This window comes from Myiozetetes cayanensis, unplaced genomic scaffold, assembly GCF_022539395.1.
Source record: "Myiozetetes cayanensis isolate MyiCay16 unplaced genomic scaffold, myiCay2020 scf3, whole genome shotgun sequence".
NCBI lineage: Eukaryota > Metazoa > Chordata > Aves > Passeriformes > Tyrannidae > Myiozetetes > Myiozetetes cayanensis.
This window is the reverse complement of record NW_026087521.1, coordinates 57,468,094-57,489,624: the sequence shown is the minus strand read 5'-3', so window position 1 is coordinate 57,489,624 and position 21,531 is coordinate 57,468,094. Positions and strand designations below refer to the sequence as shown.

Sequence of the window (21,531 nt, the reverse complement as noted above, 5' to 3'; positions counted from 1 at the left end):
ACTCTGCAGCTGTGATGAGCAAGTCCTTCGTGTCCAGGGAAGCCTGCAGAGTGCGTCCTTGGGAGGTGTTTAGTGAAGCAAGGGGAGCAGCAGTGTTGCAGCAAACTGTGCTGCAGCCTGGCTTGGGTGGACTTCACTCTCTTCACCACAGCTCCTGTGGTGATGTGTTTGAGAGCAGTCAGTGAGAGAGTTCTGACGGCACAGCAGTGTTTTGGCTGTTGCTGAGCAGGGTGTGCACAGGGTCAAGGCTTTCCCAGTTTCCCACTGCCCCCCAGCCAGTAGGCTGAGGTGGGGACACAGCAGGGACAGCTGACTGCAGCTGACCAAAGGGATCATTCCATGCTAGACAATGTCATCCTCTGCAGTAAAATGGAGGGGAGTTCTTCCAAAGTTGCTGTTGCTCGGGGATTGACCGGCCATCAGTTTGCCAGTGGTGTTTGATTGCTTCTATATCACTAGAAAAAGTTGTTCCTTCATTTATTAAATTGTCTTTTATCTCAGCTCAGGAGTCTTCTTGCTTTTGTCTTTCCAATATCTCTTCCTCCATCCCACTGTGGGGGGGAGTGAGCAAGCAGCTGGTGGTGCTTAGCTGCCTGCCAGGGATAACTCACTCCAGGCTAAACTCAATATTGGATAAATTCAAAGGCATGTGTGTTTAAAAGAAAATAATTAAATCTACTTCAGTTTTATTGACACACTGTCTTAGATTGCAAAGTCAAACAATATTGAAGAGTTGCCATTATAAAATTGATGACTTGTCATCTGGAATGCCTCGTGCAACATTGATCGCTGTTTTTTAATAGTATTCCTCAAGTAAGGAGTGCTTAGTTACTCCTTAAGAGATGGAAAGTCTGACGGTAAAAAGTAATGAATGATAGAAGAAAATATTGTTTGTAGTATGCTTCCTTTACATCATAATGTGTTAGGCAGGTGCTCAGTGAAATGGAATGCAAGTCACAAATCTGAAAATAATTGTAATAAATGTTTTAATTCCATGTCTAGTAAGTCATACTTAAATTCATGGCTTCATATGTTGTTTAAGCAAACTAGCCAACCAAGGCTTTAATATTTGTAGAGAATGTATATATTACCTGGACATGAAAGTATTCATTTGTTTTTAGGATCTGTTGCAATAGTTGAGAGAAGGATGTGAATTTTAGCCCTTTTGCAGTAGTTTCTTGCCCACACCCTGCCTTTAAAGCATTTGGAGTGCGATCATCTGAGACAGGAATCTATGCAAGTGGAGTCTGGGTCTGACTTATTACAAAGATTTATTTGAACTATTTAATACCTTAAATTTCTAATGCATTTGGGGTTTGGTTTGGAGAGCAGCCAACAGACTTTTTTGTCACTTCAACAGAAACCTTCGAGTCCTGGGATTGATGTCCATAGAATGACTACAGATATTTATCTAGATGAGCATTTCTCTCAAGTCTGAAGGCTTAAGCCATCTCTTCCAAACTTTATTTTATTAGTAGGTCACTGTCAGTCTTCACAACTTCTACCATTGGTATTCACCCTAACTAAAATTGTAAAATGGTGATGCTGCTCTCTCCTGTCACCTTAGAAATGATCACTGTTCTTCTGAACAGTTTTTGGGAGCTGTCCCTCAAAAGCGTGGAAAATGGTAGTGTGGAGGCTGATGTTGACTGGGCACAACCAGCTTGATCCGGTGTGGTTTAGTGATGGTAAACTCTTGCAAAAATATTTCTGCACTGACATAAGTCAGTCCCATTGTGTTCTGCAAGTGAGTACAGTTACTTGCATTGGAGTTGCAAATGGGTGTCTTTGCAAGTTAAATGGGATGCGTTTGTTGGAATGGGAATGGCTTTGTAAAATGGGTAAATTCTGTTCGACTTCCCTTGGAAACAAGGTTTAATGCAATGGAATCACATGTCATTTTCTTACACTCTTAATAGAACATGTTAGTATTTTATTAAATGCTGCTTTCTCCTGGAAGTTGGACAGAGCTTCATGCTCTGAAATCCAGAACAGCTATGTCTAAAAACCATGTTCTTTATTTTATAGAGGATGTGATGTTCAGTATCATCTTAGGTTTTTTTACCACAAAGGAGGTTAATCTTAGTGCTGTAAGAAGTGGCTGAGTGGTTTGGTTAAATGTTTGTCCTTCATATTTAAGATGAGAAGTTAAATGTGGATATTGTGTTTGGATTTTACAAGAAAACCTGAAATGTTGGAAGACCAAACTAGTTATCTGGCAAAAAGATGGCTTAGCCTGTTTTTCTCCCAACACATTGAATTCTGTGAGCGTGTGGCTGTCATGTTTTAGTCATGTAGGTATCAAAGGGGTAAAAGCGTGATCTTTCAGCGTGTATATGTTGTGGTGAGCAAATAAATACTTTGAAATGATATTTCAAATCCATGCTACTTGGAATATTTCCACTACTGTACCCAGTAGTCTGCTTAATTGTTTTGAATTACTCTGAAGCTCTAAGGTATGTTATACATACCTTACATGCCTTACATACACAACACTTGGCTAAAGTGAGCTGGACTACAGTACAAGGCTGAGGAAAAAATAGAGCCAGCTAACCAGTTTTGAGAAGTATAATACTAGATACTCACAGCTGACCAGCCTCTCCACTTTCAGAGAATACCTTTACATTGATTTTTTTTTGTGTGTTTCTCAGTCTCTTCAGTCTCTTTATTGCTCTAAAATATTGGAAACTGCGCTGGTGTAAGGAAGCATTTTTAACTTACACTATGCCAGTTTCTGCTCTGATGTTAGAAGAGTGATGTAAGAGTTATTTAGGGACATAGCCCTGAATTTCTTACTGAATTGGGAATGACCTGATTTACAGAAATAAGTGATTTATTATGCATTGCTTAAATGCTTGTAGCTCCAGTACTAAATATATATCAACAATGTTGTTATGAAGACTTGCTGTCCTTAGAAACAGTTCACATGAGTGAAAGAAATGAGGAAATTAAGGTCTATAATTCTGTTTAATCTGTTTAGGTAGTAAGACTGCTTTGAGAATTTTTGGAATCTGGAATAATTTTCATTTGTTTCCTTGGGACTTAACATTTGCAAACTTGAGCATGTGTTTTGGTGTCTTCCTGAATCACCACTTGCCCAATTCAGGATGCACAGGTAAACTACTTTGTCCAGTATGTTATTAAGCTACACACTGAACACACCTCACAGGCTGTGTTGGCAGCTTCTGTACCATTCCTTAGTATTGTATAGCCCACACTGTTGCATAGTCTTCACTTTTGAAAGTTTTTTAATCAACTTTCGAATTGCTATAAAAACCTAAACCTTTTCTGATCTGCACATCTTAGGTGTATAAGTATGCTAAAAAGAAAGGCCTTAGCAATCACAATTTGGAAGTGCATCCCCTAGTTCAGTAACGTGAGTTTCTAGGTGGTAACTGTTGGGAAATGTATTTAGATTCTCTTAGTTATAAAGCAGATAAAAAGATAACGGATGACACAAAATGGATTTGAAATAAAATTAAGCACTCCATGTTTCAACAAAGTGCAAACTTTGTTCAGTTTACTGGATTGCAGTCCTAAGAGTGCGTATTTTGGAGCAGATAAGAAACATTCTCGTGGGGAACCGATTTTGTCAAAAAACGCTGATGTGATTCAGCTCAAATGCTGTGTGGGAATGCTGACAAAAGTCTGGATGGAATGGATAAACCGGCCATGGTGCCCGCCTGCCGTGCGGGAGCTGCCGGCTCCTGTGTGTGGGGCTGCAGGGCTCCGGCTCTCTGAACCGCCAGGCTGGGGGGCTGCACACCTTCCTTCTGGCTGGGGGGGAGCGAGAAGCTCTTCTGAAATTCCTGCTTCAGGGTCTGTTAGCTGGGGAAAAAAAATAGTGGGTGGTTTGGGGTTTTTTTGTTAATTCTGAGTTGCTCTCCAAATCGCTTTCTTGGAGCGGGGTTTTTCTTTAACTATGCCGTGTTTTAGGGGTAAAAAGGGGATGGGGCAGGAACAGATTTCAGGGGGAATGCTTTGTAGGGTGGCATTTCTGCTTTACAGCAGGTGCTGGTAGGGACTGAAGGAGGGGGCTGAAGGGCTACATGCACAGATGGTGATAGGCCGTGCTGTACCAGTCTGGGAAAATGATTAATCAATACCACAGGGATTTATTCTAGCACTAAATTCTTTTAATTTAGCCTTATGTTTCTCTGCTCAGGAGTTCTGTAAGAGAATGTTCTAAATGTGATGCTGATTCAGGATCGTGGTGATTTTTGAAAGTAATCAAAACAAGTCTCTGTTTTTTAGCTGGATCTTGTTGCAAATGGCAGTGAAGAGAACAAATGTTCTACCCATGTCTCTAATTGGAAGTTGCATAAATATGGCTTGGATTTTAATGAAGGGGACTTGGGAAAGTAATACTGAGAAATAGCAAATGATGAGTGAGCAAGATGCTTCATGCACATTTTCCATAATCCTATTGCACTTACATTGCTGTAGGCAACCTTCATTCTGTTACTTCCCAAGTTTTGAAAGTTTGCATTTCTGACTTTATTGATCTCTTAAAAGAAATCCTGTAACTTCGTACATTTTGATTTTTGGCAAAATAAAGAGGGGGGAAAAAATTAGAAATCACCTGAAAGGGCATCATTTACACCAGTGTAATTCATTAATAGCATTGGAACTTCTAAGTTCCTGATGCAGATCTTTGCTTCATGAGTTACTGGAGGATGTTGTCATTATTTATGGAGTGCTGGAGGAAGAAAATGTCTTCCACTGAGCACAAGACTCCTTATCTCTTGTTTAATGTTAGTCACCTTCCCTCTGCTTGACTTTTCCTCCTTGTCTTGTTCTATTCTCTCACCTAGGTCAAGATTTTACTAACCTGGTTTCTTTTAATACTTATTGCCTTGGAGTTTTCTGCCTGAGCTAGAACCTCTTCCCTCTCTGTGCTGGATTGTAAGGCTTCTTTTAGGCACTTCCTTCCCTCTGATGCTCCTTATCCAAAACAAGCCACCTTTTCTCCTAATCACAGCATGAAAGCTTCCTGTTCAGGATGTGCTTCCAGTACTTCCCCAACTGTTGGCAACCAGTTCTCCCCTACAAGGTAGTTCATCACATCTTTGGTTCCTGTCCTCTGCCTCATTTAGCTCTTCAGACCGTCTTCCCCCCGTCCTGGTTGTTTGTTTCCCACCAGCTTGCTGATAGCAATTCCCTCTCCCAATAGACACGTGCTTTCTCTGGTCAGCTCTTAAGTTTGTCCTGACTCTCTTCTCCCATTTCTGCTTCATGCCCAACCACTTTGCTGGTTCTCTTCATTTCCCTATTCGTCCCCATTGTCTGTCTGTCACCTTGTCAGTATTTCACTTTCTTCTTCCACTGCGGTGGAGTGACTGAGGTTGCTGGAAAGGTAGACCTGAATTGTCTGTGGGGACTCAACCTTAATCCAGCAGGAGCTATACTTAGAGGAAAAATAGCCTTGAGCCAAAGAACACTTGCTTGTTCCGTCAAAATGGCTCCTGATTGGACCTAATGTGTGTGGGAGGTTGGAGCACACCTCTGAAATCCTCAGAGATTTTAGTCAGATCCTTAAAAATACTTACACTGTATTTGTAAATATGTGTATGTTGTAGGCAAGGAGAACTTGTCACCCGACACTGAGGGCACAGACAGGTTCTTTCAGGGATCCTTGGCAGAATGATGATGATGGCACTAATCATAGGTACAATTAAATAATTATTTTCGTAACAAGATATTAGCACAGAATTTATTATTAGAACGGCACGTGATTTTTACAAGCAGAATCAGTATTGTACAATTTATAAGTAGCATAATACAGAATTTATAATACAACCTCATTTATTTCTGGACCCTTTGCACATCAATACAAATCTTTCATGCATCATATCAATATAACAATCATAATCTAGACTCACTGTTCATATAAAAGAATATGAGTCACTCCTTCAATCCTTGGAGGAGGGAGAGGACATCCCTGGGCACTGGTGCATCCCAGATCTCACTGTGCAGCACCAGCTCCGGTCCAAGTTCCCCCCTTAGGACTGGGGGCTGCTTGATTTATAGACAGTGTTGTGGGAGCTCTGAGACTCCCATGTTCTGTGGCCAGGCCATTGCCACCACCTGGTGGCCCTGGGTGCCTGGGGCCTTGAGGGCTGGCAAGGGAGGGAGCAGCCAGCATAGCACCCAGGAACCGAGGGGAAGAAGAAATCTCTTCATTTTGTCTCCTTGGTTGACAGGACCTTCAGGGGTTGATAATGAGGGGAAAGAGAGCACGGGGAATGGTTTCTTGCCTCATAAAAGGGTGCTAGTTATAGTGACCATGTTTCCAGGTGTTGGGAGCAGGGAATACCAGTCACAGAACGGCCCTATGAACAGTTGGTTTTGCTGTAAACAATTACTTTGGAAGAGACCTAAGCAACAGACAGCTGAATTTTACAACAGAATGTTGTTGACGTTATTAATGATAACAGGGGCTCCCAGGTTCCCTGTTAGTATCAGTGATGGGTGTGATGGGTGTTAGTAACACTTAAGGACATTTTATGCTGCAGAAATGACCTACAAGTGACTGAGAGCTGTGGTGCTAACTTCTGGGATGGGAAGAAGTTACTTAGAGTAATAAAAAGATGCATTAAACAGGAATGTAATGTGTAAAACCAAAGTCACTTAAGGCTGAGTATCAAGTTTGTAAAGCAGTATGCTATAGGATGGGTTTTTTTTCAAGGAATTAAGAGAAATTCTCTTCTTTAAATGTTTGCATTTACCAGATGAAATGCATAAATATCTTATAAGGAGCACTTTGATGTTAATGGGAGGAAGATGGTGAAGCAAAATATTTTTTATTTTGTCTCTTCTGAAAGAGCATATGTTTGAGTTCTATAGATGCAATATATAGCATATCCTCAAGTGGTGTTCACAAAGGTACTTTCCACTGTCATCCTTAAGTAGGACATAGAGCCCCTAAATACCCATGGAAAGTTAAATGCAAGGAGCAGAAACTAGGCTCTGATCCAAAACCAGTTGAAGCTGATTAAAAGACTGCATTTGGCTACCGAGAGCTCTGGCTTAAGCCACTAACAAACTAGAATTGAGTTTCAGGTGTTCAGGCAGGCTTCTTGTGTTTGTTGAGTTTGTGGGTTTTTCTTCTGATTTGTGTTTGAGATTCTGTCCATGATCATAGGATATGTCCCAATATGTACAGCACCTGAAGTCTTGCCTATTTTCACTATTGAGTTCTAGAAATAGTAATTAGATAATATTCAACACCTTAATTACACTTAACCACAGAATATGTGTTGGGGGTTTATGGCTTGACACTATATAGGTATTACCTAGATTGTGTACAGTTGTATACCTACACCACAGGTGTACATAGGGATGATGTACTCACTCATATAAGATACGCCTACAGCTGGAATAGAGTAGAGGCAAGGAAAATATCTTTCCTTTGCATAGTTTGCAATTCTTGGTTTGGCTAGTGTTAGTGTGCTTCCCCATTCTTCCCATTCTGTTACATATCTAAACTTTTCAAACAGTGAAACAGAAGAGTTTTTCATATAAGAAGTATCTGTAGAGTTGCAAATATAGGTTAAAGGGAGAGGTGATGGTCTTGCCTGACTCAGATGACTGTTTTGTTTTACTTGTTTGCATGCTTATCTTCTGTTTTACAAATAGAAAATAAAATATTTACATTTTATAGTAATGTTTTTTGAGTGCAGTCCAAGTTAGTTCCTTCACTTAATTTCACTTGGCATGTTTCCCCAGTGAAGTTCAGGCCGGGCTGTAAAATTATAGCTGTAATGTAGCTACTAACTATCCATGTGCTGTGTCTCCGGTTTCTTCCAGTTGAGAAAAGTTGGAAAATCACTTTTGGAATTGAGTGAAGATTTCATTCCAAATGTTAGTAGAAGTGTAGAGCTTGTTCTCTCTTCTATCTGAGCTCCATTTCACATATACTGTTCAACAGTAAAGTTTGCCACGCTACAGAAAAGGTTTTGAAAAACTCTGACCTACTGATCTGTAATGTATCATGAGGAGTGCGTTGTAGCACTTGAGGGTCAAAATGTTTGCGTCAGTTTGGGGAGATAAATTGGAAATTGTTTTAAAGAATTTCTTTCCTATTTGACCTCTAGGTTCCAGCAAGATGTGGAGTGACAGTCCGAGACAGCCTGAAGAAAGCTCTGATGATGAGAGGTCTTATTCCAGAATGCTGTGCCGTTTACAGAATACAAGATGGGTATGGTTTGTGTGGGATGGCCTTTTGTTCTTAGAATCCCTTACTGGAGCTGCCCAGTATGGCCAGTTCTATCCATCATTGTGGAAGTTGTTTTCAAAGTTGAGAATTATATGATACTTTTCACTAGAACAATTTGTACCTCGAAGACATGTTGGAAAGAATGGCAAACTCCTAGAAAAAGGCTCAGGCATAATATTGAGTAATATGAGCTTATAGACTGCTGGCAAAACACCCATTAATCAAACTTGTGCTAACCAAACAAGTATTTAATAGATTGTGTTAACTTCTTGGTTTTATTTCACCTGGTTGTAATGCATTCTTAACTAAAAACAAAAATTCCCTTGGGGGGAAAAAAAGAGTTTTCAGGCCTAAAAATTTCGTAGATTATTTTAGTGCATACAATTAGCCATCTCTGTGGAACTCTTACGCAACAGGTACTTTATTTGATCAAAAAGGCATCTGTCACCTTGGAACCAAGGAATCGGCTACTACTGGAGCTGACTGGAAAAAGGTGCATTTCCTTCATGCAGTTTGTCCAGGGAAGCTGTGCCTTATTTGCTGTGTGCCTCTGTCTTGCCTTTAAAATTTCCGGCATTTAGAGCCCGAGTAGTAACCCCCCCCCCAGTGCAACGTTTTAGCTGATCTCACAACGTTGGCAAGAGACGTGCAAGGGCTTGTGCTCCGATGCTAATGAGAGGCTTATTTGCACTTTAGAGAGAAGAAGCCAATTGGCTGGGACACAGACATTTCCTGGCTCACGGGAGAGGAGCTGCATGTGGAAGTCTTGGAGAATGTGCCACTCACGACACACAATTTCGTATGTTCGTTTTGTGAGATACTGAGGAGGGTTACATTAACTTTGTACTTTCAAATTCAAATCAGCAACTTGGAATATTTTCTATCTGTGGCATGTGGTGGGAGTTGCAAAAGAAGTTTTTAATCACAGTAGCTTAAGTGAATTAGTTAGAATTGTATTTGAAGTAAGTGATGTTAGAGTACTTGATCGCCCTTAAAACTTTAAGGTTTGGATGGAATACACCCTCTAAAATCTATAAATGTAGGGGGTTTAAATCAGCACTGCATTGCAGAGCTGTAATAACTATCTACTATTTTAGTATTGCTGTATCTATGAAATGTATTCTGGGCCTCCCTGCTGGCTCTGCAGCAGCAATTAACTAATGAACTAACTATTCCCAGAGCAGTGCTGACATCATCAATGATGCTAGTGCACAAATATGTTTTGACCTGATAAGGCACCAAGTAAATGGAAGCTGCTAAACAAAATCCATCTAAATGGTACCAACTACATACACAATCCTGGAAATAGTTTGTCGTATTGGGAAGAAAGACCTTCTATTTCAATTTTAAAAATACCAAAATTTTATCAGCAAACTGCTTAAAATATTTTACTCAATCTAGTTGGGCTATGGCTAGTTAGATGAAATGTAGTAGGCTTAACATTTTTTAATATCTTTCTGAAATTTTGATCATTACATGTAGTAACAGAACTAGAACGTATTTCTATGCAAGGTTTATCTATATTAGGAAATTAACTAGATCATTTCTCCCCCCTGTAATTTGGGGATGATCACCCTTTTGTGATTCTAAATGATCACCCTTTTGTGATTCTAAATATTTGAGTTTCAGTAATCAAAATTAAAACTATATGTGTAAATATACATTGAAGCCTTATATATAAGCCATATGTGTATTTCCAGTCCTGTGAGTGTTGGACAGAATTGTTATTTGGCTCCTGGAAAAATTAGAAGATAATATTTCAGCAGCTTTTGTTTTTATAGGTTGTGTCCCATTAACTTCTGTATGTTTGTCCCTAGCATGATAATAGTGCAGTTTTGCTTCAGATTTGCTGCCGTATCTGTTTGGTACATAAAACTGTGGCTCTAGCATCAAAAAAGAGGCTCGTTGAGCGCATTTGAGGGAGACAAAAGCAAATAACCTGTCTCAGGTTTACAGAAGGGCTCTGTGTAATTGTGACCGTCTCTTCCATCGTAGGTACGAAAAACATTCTTCACGTTAGCGTTCTGTGACTTCTGTCGGAAGCTGCTTTTCCAGGGGTTCCGGTGCCAGACGTGTGGCTACAAATTTCACCAGCGCTGCAGCACAGAAGTGCCACTGATGTGTGTTAATTATGACCAACTTGAGTAAGTAATCACAATTGGTTTTCCAGTTGAACTTTTTAATAAGTGTACAGCTGTCAGTGGTTTCTTGCGTTAAATCTGGAATTCAGGAAGTCCGAGGAGGTGCCTGAAAAAAAAAATATAGGGGTTCAACTGTTCTTGTGAGACTACTTAATTCATATTCTTTCTTTGCTAGCTCAGACAACTAGTTCATATTTCTTTGCTGGACTATGAAGTGCTTTCTTTGAAGCATGAGTAGGGTTTTTGAGCACTTGATTGTATCAGACAGACTTCTCATTGTTCACAGTTGTTATTATTAATCAAAACTGGTTCTTTATTATGTGATGGCTAGGGCCCCTGTTTAAATTTTTAACTCTGTGTTTATTTTCTTCAACCTGAAAAAATGTTAAGAGACACCAATTGAATATAGTGAAATTGCAGTTGGTTTTACAGGGATTGAAAACAAATCTATTAGCAAGATAAATGCCTAGGTAAGAAACAAAAGAAAACGTCCCAGTCAGTCTTGTTCTTCAGTTGAATTTCTGATCTATTTGTGTAAGTCTTTGATGTAGGTTAAGGATCTGGTGTAAAATGGCTCTGTGTTCTATTTCATCAGTTTTAAAAGAGGCTATTAAGCTTTTAAATAGATTTTCATATAATGAATAATTTAAAATGCTAGTTTTTCCCCCAAGAACTAATTGAGTTTCATCTTATGTTTGTAACTGTTTACATGGGCTTCTCTGGAGTTTGTGCTCAGGGTTTATGGATTATGTAGTTGTATCCATTTTTTGGCATTACATCAGTGCAAATGTTAAAATAAGTTGATGTACTCAACATATAGGTATAGGTTGTGCATTCTTGAGGAACCAGATGTTTGCAATCCAACTAAAAGATTAGAAAATTACTTTCCACAAAGGTTGTGTTTAAGGCATGATCTTGTGATCCTCTCTGAAGTAAATAATATTTTTAACAAATCTTACAGATTTAATGTCTAAATATAATATTTATTTTAAGATTTAGATTCTGATCAGTGGGCTTTTGGGGGTGTCTTGTAGTCTTTGAGTGTTATATTGTGAAGCTTCTGGGTTTTGCACAAGTTAGGTTGTTTTTGTTTTGTTCTTGCCTCACAGTTTGCTGTTTGTCTCCAAGTTCTTTGAACATCACCCCATACCACCGGAGGAGGCCTCCATAGGAGAGACCACCCCAGCATCTGGATCGTACCCCTCAGTGCCCCCCTCAGAGTCTGTTGGGTATGACCTTATTCCTGCTGTTTAATAAGATAACATTTCAGTACTATGCTTAAAAACACTCAAAATACTGCTTTGCAGCTCTTACGTTTTTGTAATCTGACTTGTCATACAAATATATCCACCTATGTTTAACTTAAAAGAAGTGAATGTTTTCATTCACAGGAATGATATAAATTAGTAATGAACAAAAGTTAAATGTGTATGTAACTGCAGAATTGAGGCCTTCCCTGTTAAACTGATTTCTTCTACATGCTGGCTTAGACCTGGTCTAAACTGGAAAGATTTTATACTTAAAATTATTACAAACCTAAACTATATCCTCACAAATTCTTTTAGTTGGTTATCAAACTACAGTTTATTTGCCTTGAAGTGACATACCTCAGTTTCAGAATAAACCACACCACACAGGTTGGTGTGAACATGTGCCAAGTCCAGGTTCCTAATACTGCTTTAGTAGCTTTTCCACATACACATTGCTTTAGTATCCTCCAGACCAGCTGTCTTCTTCCTGTTCATGTTGGGATATACCAGTAGCATCTGTTTGCTGCAGCTCCAGGTTTTGCAAAATTAGACTTCTAAAACTGACCATCCCCTCTGTATTTCCAACAAGATTCTGGACCCTTTCTCCTTGAAGAGATAAGTGACCATATTTAGGTGAAACCCAGTAGCAAAGATATCAATGCCACCATCCAGCTCTAGGTAGCTGAACAAATCTTCGGGAAAGAGTAACTTAGGGATGTGTATCACAGTCAAGAAACCTGATGCAGATTTATTAAGAACACCAAATACAAAAACCTTCAGAAAACTATCCCCAGGACATGTGTGCTGCATGGAATGGAGCTGCATTTGTCAGAGAGGCTCTTCTGGATTAGTGAGCCTTGTGCCCAGACTAAAGCAGAAACAAGCTGGAAGCTACACAGGCACCTATGGACTCTTAACTAGAAGATAAATTCTCTGGGCAACCAAGACTCTTTTATGGAAGATCAAATACGATGCCTCCCAGGAAAATAGATTGATAGTCCTGCAGAGGGAACCTCGTTTGGTAAGTACAGAGATTATCTTCTTATTTGTACTATATAGTACCTGCAGATTCAAGTAAATTCAAAAGTGCTTCTCCCAGGTAGCTGATGTTGCCTTTATATCCCATGAATGTTAATATAGGAGATTGTGGACAAGGCTGTTATGGTTCTCTTAAGTGCAGCAGGCTCTGCCTTTCTCATGGTACAGCTGAAATTATAACCAGACTAGAACTATTAATCCATGAAAAACTTGTTCATACCAATTGTGTTAAACAGCAGCAGATGCCAAAGGCACTATATAACCCTAATCCTAATACTCTCAATTTCCCTGCTTTTTAATTGTCTTTGCCTCACATTAGTCCATTCTTACCAGTTTATGAGGACACAACAGTATGAGTTATCTTAATTGATAAGACTTCAGTCGGTCTTAGTTTTGTGAAGTGAAAATGGAAAGGAAAAGCTGAAGCCAAAACTGGTTAATGCCTTAAGGTTTTTAACTTGACATATATAAAAATATTAACATTTAAATATACTTGCCAATTGGTGTTAAGACACTTTTCCCAAGTGTTGAATCTGTAAATGTTTGTAATTGCAGAAGCTGTAAAAAGTGTCTGGCTTCCTCCTTTTTGCTTTCTTGCTTTGCCATACACTTCATTGTTAAACAAGCAAATAAAAAAAAGGCATACATCATGTCTGCAATGTTAATTTTGAAAATGGTTTATGATTATCAGCTGGTGTTCATAAGTAATATGCATGTTAGTCAGGAAGTTTTCCCCAAGCATCTGTGTGTGGAGTTCTTTCCTTTCCAGAACTAGCTCAGATGTTATTATATGAGCAAATAGCGCTGACCATACCTTTTTCCAGGTATCTTTTTGCCTTTCTTTAGTAATACTTCTCTGCTTTTAAAAAACATAATTGTGGAAACGTTCATTTGTCTGAACTTAAAAAGCTGGCCTTTTCCATAAAAGCATATTCTTACCTGTGGTTTTGTTAAAGGGTATTGCAACAATTTGGGACAACAGGTCAACTGGAACAAAAAAAAAGGCTGACGTTTGAGGTTATCTTGTCTGGGAGGAGAATAAGTGATTGAAATTTGAGAGTTGGGCAATGGGATGTAAAATATGAGGAATTTTCACTTGAATAACACTGAATAGATTAATAATTGTTCCTTTGATTTCTCTGTTCTCCTAGCATCTTGCATGGCACAGCCCCCAGAGGAAGGGATGTTACTAATCGTTTGGTAAACCCGAGGAAAGAGAAGGCAAACATCCTTCCCTTGTGAAGGGGTTCCAGCAGCAGGCAAAGTGCCCAAAGAAAGGAAGTTTGTGTTGCAAGACAAGCTCGAGAGCAAAGGCGTGTGTGACATGCTGAGACATTGTCAAGGGATCAAATGGAAAAGTGTGGAAGAGAAAGGGACGTAAAGGAAAAGACCATTGGACGTGATACAAAAGCTGCTAAACGTGCTGGAGAACTGTTTCACTGTGGTCATGTGTAACATCCTAAAGCAATCCAGTCCTGTAGCCCTTCGTTCTTCCAACTGAAAGCCTTAGGCAGTCCCTCCAGGTGTTCCACCCAAAGATGAGGGAGCACATATTGTCCCACTTGCACATCTCTGAACCCCTTATAAAGGTGTGTCCAGCCTCCACATGAGGTCTTGTGTCCCATTTTAGTTTCTTTCCGTTTGCACACTCCTCTTGAGCTAAAGCAGCCATCCTAGTGGAAAGAAATACAAGAAGTGTAGGTCTTCCTAGAGAGCCATTTGTAATAAAATCAAAGTAAGCAAACTGTATATGATACATTGTATTCATTTTGTTCATTGCACTGTCATAAAGTTTCTTCTGTATCTTTGCTCGGAAAGCGCAGAATTTCTGTGAACCCAGTTCCCTCCATCTCAGACACCTGAATAAGGGAGAGATTAACCCTTCAGAATATTCCAAACTTGTCTTTTTCAACTCTGATCTGTTCTCTTAGATGTTGTGATGTTGGACAAAACTCAGCACACACATGAGGCAGGTGTTATGGCAGGGTAAGTAACCTGTGGAGTGGGTGTAAGAAGGGCACGTCGGTCAGACTTGAAACAGCACAGGGGCAGGCATTTGGAAAAACCCAAAAAGGTCTACTTTGCTCAGGCAGAACACTGCTGGTAGGGAAGTTGGCAGCATCTTGGCTCTTGGAAAAACAACATTTCCCAATATGCTTCATCTTCTAAGTTGGAGGAAGAAAGAGGGAATGTCTGGTGCACCATTCTTGGAAGCTTGCCAGTCCCTGCCTTTGAGCAGGCTCCAGCCTGTGATTAAACACCTCTGCTTTCCTTTCTGTCTTCCAAATGTTCACTGATCATTCTGCCTCAACTGAAGATATTTAAATGTCTAGAAAAGCTTCTGAAAAGCCAAGGAAGGAAAGACACAGTCTTACAATATTGTATTTAGTACTACAATGTCATTTAGATCCATTTAGATGGTGTTTAAGTGAGCAAAAGCTTTGTGTTTTATTTCATAAAACAATGACATTTTCCCCTAAAAATGCCGGCAGAATCCTTTCCAGGCCTCTCCATGTAAATGTTCTCAAAGTTCCTACAGAATGCAACTTGATACGCGTTCTTGCCAAGCAGAAAAGGTCTGGTACTAGAATCTATAGAAAAATCATTTTTAGCCCATACAACAGGTGGGGGAAACCTCTTGCTCTCCAAAACTTTATTAGAAGAACACGCTAGTGAACTGACACCTGGTTTGGAGGACTAATTACAGCAGCATGATTCTCTTGATAGCCCCTGGTGTATGAAGCTTTTGGAAATTTTAGGCTTATCAGCTCCAATCTGGTCCCAAAGGCCAGTATAAAGAAATGCACACTGTTGTGATAATCCTGGCCGTTGTTTTTCACCTACAAACCAGCATGGATGAAAACAAGTTATCATGGTATAGAAAACTGCACTGATTTTTATGAGGTAATGACTGTTACAGATCTGTCTCATGTTACTTTTAGACTGACTTCAAAGGGTGCTGCAAGAGTGATCTTCACATTGTAGTTACAAACTGATACTGCTGTCCTTTTCTCCAAAGCACCATTTCATTTGAGGTTATTCAATATTTCCAGGCTGCAGAGTTGGGGAAAAAAAAATATTATGTTTTCTGGCAATATCTGTGCAGTACCATGATAATTAAATCAGAACCTGTTTGACCTCAGCAATTTACAGTGCTAGTGTAGCTGAAATACCCTTGTATCCCAGATTCTTAGCAGTCCTTAGAAGCTGCTTGAAAATGGAAGTGCACTGTGTTTTTCATTAACAGCAGTAACAAAAACTCAAATCCAGTCATACTCTGGTGTAAACAAAAGTAATCAAAAAAAGCACCTTAATACGCATTTTAGGTGTGGCCTACGTATGAGTGTGCAACCTACAGGTGAATAGTGTGTACAGTACTGAGCCCTGTGGCTAAACCGAGATGTACTTGTTCAGGCTGGAAGGGGGATAGGGAAAATCTCACAGTCCATTCAAGAAGGAACTGGCACACACCTCAATTGGAGCTAGGTGAATGTGAATTTTCAGTTTAAGCATTTGCCCAACTGCAGCAAAATAAAAGTACAAGCAAAAAAACTCGAAGTCCAAACTAACATATTTTAAGAAAAATCTTTCCTGAGTAGACCAGCTCTTAATTATGAAACATCACATTGGTGAGTTAAAAGAGATTGCACAAAGTCTGTATAAAAATCTTCTTTCATTTTTGTAAAGTAAACTAACTTATATCATTACAATTTCTAAAATCTGGTGGAGGTACTGTCTATGATTTTATAAAATTGCGTGTTCATATATAACATACCATGTGTGGACACTTCTCTGAGTTACCTTACTCTTTCCTGTGGATCCAGTTTTGTGGACTAGTAAATCTCTGGACATATTGGCATTTACTGTGCTTGCTAAAAGGCTATCAAAATTTTACATCTTATATTCAGTTATTCTTGTCTCCTGACAAAACCTCTTTCTGCTCTGTCTTGATAAAAAGGGAGGGAACAATGTACAGATACATGGTCCAAGGTAAAAAGCATGCTCAGTCATATTGCCAGCCAAGGTTATAACATTAAGCTGAGATTTGGCAACTGTCAGCTTGTTGTCTCAGAAGCTGAGAATCATTGTTGAAGGAATGCCCACATCTAAGATGGGAGAAAGTGGTCAAGATGAGGTAGTGTAATTACTCCAATATTGATCTTTTTTGTAGCAGGTCTCCTTTAGCCAGGTGGCTGTAAACAGCTCACAAAGTCCACAGGAGCAACAGAAACTCAGATCCTGGTATTCAGACTGCTACTCCTTGAAGCCTCAGCCTGCTGTATGTGTATGTCACAGTAAACAGTTCTTTGTAGGAGTTTTTCTGGTCCTCTTGATTTTTTTTTCTTTTTTTCCCCCCAATGTGTTTCCGTAGCCTACAGAACAAGTTTTGGGACTGGCCTGGAATAGGCAATGTCACCCTTTTCCCAAATGGTGATGGCTGGTCATTTTAGCTCCAGTGTCACTTCTGCTCCTGTAGAGCAATTAATATGCAAGACTACTTTAAGAACAGGCTTTTGGTAGCTCAGAGGATTGCCACATTCTTTGGGGTGACGTGCTTTTAGTCCCAAGGACACCCAGTAATAAAATTCTGATGGAGTACACAGCTAAGTGCTTATGAGGTTCCTATCTCTGGATTCTTGGTGTCTGAAGCCCAGAGATCCTCACAATAATAGTTCAGAGACTCCAAAAAAAAAAAAAAAAAGGCAAACTGTATTCTTTATTAGCCTGTAGTTATTTACTAAAGAACTGGACTTCCCTCAGTTAGAATTTAATGAGTGGAAAAAGCTATTCAAATTGTTTTCAAATATTTGTGACATAGCACGCTATCTGTGCTAGCAACATGATGGACATGGTGACCTGTGCCCAGAAATACAGAAGCAGCAGATGACCATTTATGACTCAAAGGAGGATGTAATTGAAACAGTGTTTTTTTCAATCTGGTTTTCTCTCTGTTGTCTTACTGATGATCACAGAAAATCTGGTTGCTTCTGTCCTCATTGTGTGGCAGAGCTCAGACAGTGTCGCACGCTCACTCCTACTGCAGTGATCTGATGGGTGTTCTTACACATCTCCCTTAATTTCCTTATTATCAGAGAACTCTCAGGAAGTTTGAGCAGGAATTAGCTATCCAGACAATGCCAGTACTGGCCAGCCTGAGACACTTTTTAGACCTCTTGTATTTTTTTGTGCAACATCTGACACACTTGCCTAAACATGAAAATAGAATGCCCTAAAATGTCAACTGAGTGCATTCCTAATATTTATATTCTGTCATGCTACAATAGGTAACTGATTTTTTGAAAATCAACATGGCTAAACCCCTTACCTCTTTCCTGCCACACTTCCCAAACATATGTATTTTACTGCAAGACTTACTAGGCTGTCGCTTGCATTAATTCGCAAGCGCTTTGTTTTACCAATCTCAATTTTGTGAGATTGTTGGCCAGAAAGGAAAAGATGACAGGTCCTTAGGATACAGGTAGCTCTGAGTTCTGGGACCGGTGCCAAACTGTATAAACTCCTCAATGAAAGGTAAGATAGTAGTGTTTAAAGCAGACCTGATTCTTAAGAACTGCCAGGAGATCCTGTTGAAAATGTTTGTTGCCTCTGAATACTTTTGGAGAGGCCAAGGAATGTTTACTTACAGGAGGTGGCTCCAGGACCTGTTGCTGCTCTATGCTGCTGTACGTTCTATTTCTGAAGCTTCTCCCTGTGGGCATTGCCTTTGTGGGCATAGTAATTCATCCCTGAGTCATTGAATGGGTAGAGGACTCCACTCCTCTCTTAGAACTTGCAAGAAAAACCCCAATTTCTAAAAACCTTGTTGTCAGATACCATGTGTACTTTAACACAAAGTTTTCTTTGACAAAGCTGGCAAATGTTTTCATTGACCTTTTGCCTTATATCCATTAGATTGAATCATTAGACTTAACAGGGACTGACCTTGACTAGAGTAAGAGATAATTGCCAGTTTATTGTACTTCAACAAAATTAGTGGATAACCAAAGAAGTGACATTCTGCCTTTCTATAGAAAAAAACCCAAGTGTTTAGATGTTTTGTCTTTTAAATATTCAATTAATTATACCATAAATTAAAGACTTTATCTACATTTATGACTGCCAGTGTTTAAATTTCTTTAAGAATCTTTTCTGTGTAGTCTGAACGCTTATCATTCAAGTCAAACGTATTGCAATGCCTAACTAGCACTGTAAATAACATTTGAAATGTTGCACTATTCAAAGTTATTACTTACAGATTGAGGTTAAAAGGTGATATGTTTATTTTTATTATCAATAGTACATTGGCCATGTTATTTTTAGTATCAGTAATAATTGGCCATATTATTAATCAATTAGTTTGAATGACCAGATGTAATTTTCACTCTGTATTTACTGATCAATGATCCTATCCATGCAATTTGTTTTGTGACGTTTTCTGACTGTAAAATTGATGTGAGATGTTAAGCTTTTTTAGTTCTCAGTGGGCTACCATTTAAAAGAGTGTATTGTATTGCATTGACTCAGGAAACTGCAGAGTATCTTTCTATCTGCAGTGCATGTTGGGCTACATGAGTTTTTCAGATCAGGATTTATTGTTACTAGTTTAGTATGGCATGGTAGAGTTTTTTGTTTTGTTTCAACTCAGAACACTTCACAGCCATGTAATTAGGTAGTTTATACAGCAGAGAGTTGTTGTAATTGATCATAGGGGAGTAGAGATCGTTCATTATAAATTGTTTTTATTCAGGCCTTTAGATCAGTTTTTTTAATGTATGTATTATTATAGTTGAAAAGGACTTACCACACCCACTATGCAGTGTTTGAAGCCATTTGTAGACCTAAATCCTCTTTTTCCTTGACTTTGTTTCTCAGACCACCAATTCTCCCTAGTCCTTCTCCTTCAAAATCCATTCCAATCCCACAGCCCCTCCGACCAGCAGATGAAGACCATCGGAATCAGTTTGGGCAACGCGACCGATCCTCTTCAGCTCCCAACGTCCACATCAATACAATTGAGCCAGTCAATATTGATGTAAGTGTTAATAACAATTAGATCAAGAATAGTAGATTTGATGGGTTCATTTTGAGTATCAGTGCATTAAGTTTATCATGTGTACACAAGTGTGTTTCTAAGCTAATCCTCAGTGGTCTATCAGAGTCTTCAAGGATCATTCATTTTTCATTTTTTCATAGATTCATTTTTGCTGTTGAGAGCTGTAAGAATACAAATAACCCATTCTCCAAAAGGAGAACTGCCTTTTGACAGTCCTGTCCTTTTCATTTTCATAGAAACACTTTGCCCCAAACCACTGCTTTTTTTTTTCTGTCATTAGTCCCAAGGCTTGTGCTCCTAACTGTAGCCAGTAATGCTCTTAATGTGTGTTAAACACATTTTTATGCAAGATGGAGATTTTTACTATTTGTATTCCAAGTAACATTTCTGGCAATGAAGAAAATTGAATTATTAAATTAAACTGAGTTCAGATATACTGATAGTACCCTAGGATTTCAAGAGCCTAGTATTTGTTGTTCTGAGCATTCTTTCAGTGTTCAGAAACAGCTACACTTAGCCTGTTTTCCACGCTTTTGAAATCTCTCAGTGGTGAAATATAACTAATAACAGTGGTTGATATTAGTATAAGGACAGCTAATACCTTTCAAAATGTTGGTCACAACAACCGCTTTCTAATTTTGCTAAAATATGCAGCTTGTATTTTACCCTTAAGTCTGCTCTCTAGAAATTATTCATTTGTCAGATGAGTAGTCTTGAAGTCTACTTGGACACTGAGGCACAAAATCTGTTTTGCAAATGAGCGGATGGAAAGGTGAAATGTTAGTTTTGAGACTATGTCTGTGTAGACATTTACATATGGAATATGGCACTGGTGCAGCTGAGGCATAACCAGCGCCTTCAGCAGCAGCGTAGGTGTATAAGGGAACAAATATAATTGTGTAACAAAAAAGGGAACAAAGGTAATTGTGTAACAAAAGGAAAAAAAGCTCTGTAATGAAAATGTTGGAATACAGATGGAAACTTAGAATTTTCTACTTTTCTTCGGTTTAGAAAATCCTTAGTGTAGTTTGCTTTTAGTTGCAAAAGATCCTCTCGGTTCACCGTGTATTGCAAGCAAATATTTTGCAAGCAAACCTTTTGCAGTTAGTCATTTCTGAGGAGAACAGAGTGCACCTAGCTATGCAAATCAGGTGTGTTGTTACAAGAAAAAATGGAGCAGGATTCATCTGACTGATGTACCTCAGTACAGGAAATTGATGTCCCAGCTTCTAATATGACACTTCAAATCGTTTGTGCCACAAACGGGGTAACTAGAACATTTGGTTCAATATTTCTTCATACATTTTGGCCAGCTGCGTTTTTAAATCAATATTTTCATGTCAAGCATCTGTTTTGGGTAGTGTACATTCCATTTTACTACTGAGAGATGCTGCTTTAAAGCAACTGATTTTGAGAAGTTTAGTAGTTGTTATAAATAGTTTTTTGGAGTCGCTCCTAGTCGGGATAGGAAACCACTTTTCTTTCATGGGCAACAGATGACATTATGGGTTCTCAAATTGATCAATATCAATTGCTTTCAGAATCTAAATGTTATACCTAAATTAAATACAGATTTATTTTTTTTTTAATTTTTGTAGGAATTGATTAGAGACCAGGGTTTACGAGGCGAGGGAGGTAAGTAATGTTTAAACTAACTACTGTGTTACACTTAATTACACAACTGCTCTGTCCCTTCCCATTACCCTACTTCCTTCTACAAAACACAGGGACAAAGGAAAATATGACTAGAACAAGAAGTGAATTACATTTGCTTGTCCATGAACTTAGTATTTGTCTCACAAAGATTTGAGTCATTTGCTGGTCATTCTG

General features: G+C 39.0%; 1 protein-coding gene across 2 annotated transcripts in view; it reads left to right on the top strand.

Moving 5' to 3' along the window:
* Positions 1–21,531, top strand: part of BRAF (B-Raf proto-oncogene, serine/threonine kinase) — an 86,362-nt gene that overhangs the window by 34,977 nt on the left and 29,854 nt on the right. For both annotated transcript variants that reach the window (XM_050325475.1, XM_050325476.1), the window contains exons 4-9: positions 8,097–8,200; positions 8,915–9,017; positions 10,214–10,362; positions 11,469–11,588; positions 19,521–19,680; positions 21,300–21,336. In XM_050325475.1, the coding sequence (XP_050181432.1) occupies positions 8,097–8,200; positions 8,915–9,017; positions 10,214–10,362; positions 11,469–11,588; positions 19,521–19,680; positions 21,300–21,336 (673 nt within the window). The remainder of the gene's footprint in view (positions 1–8,096; positions 8,201–8,914; positions 9,018–10,213; positions 10,363–11,468; positions 11,589–19,520; positions 19,681–21,299; positions 21,337–21,531) is intronic.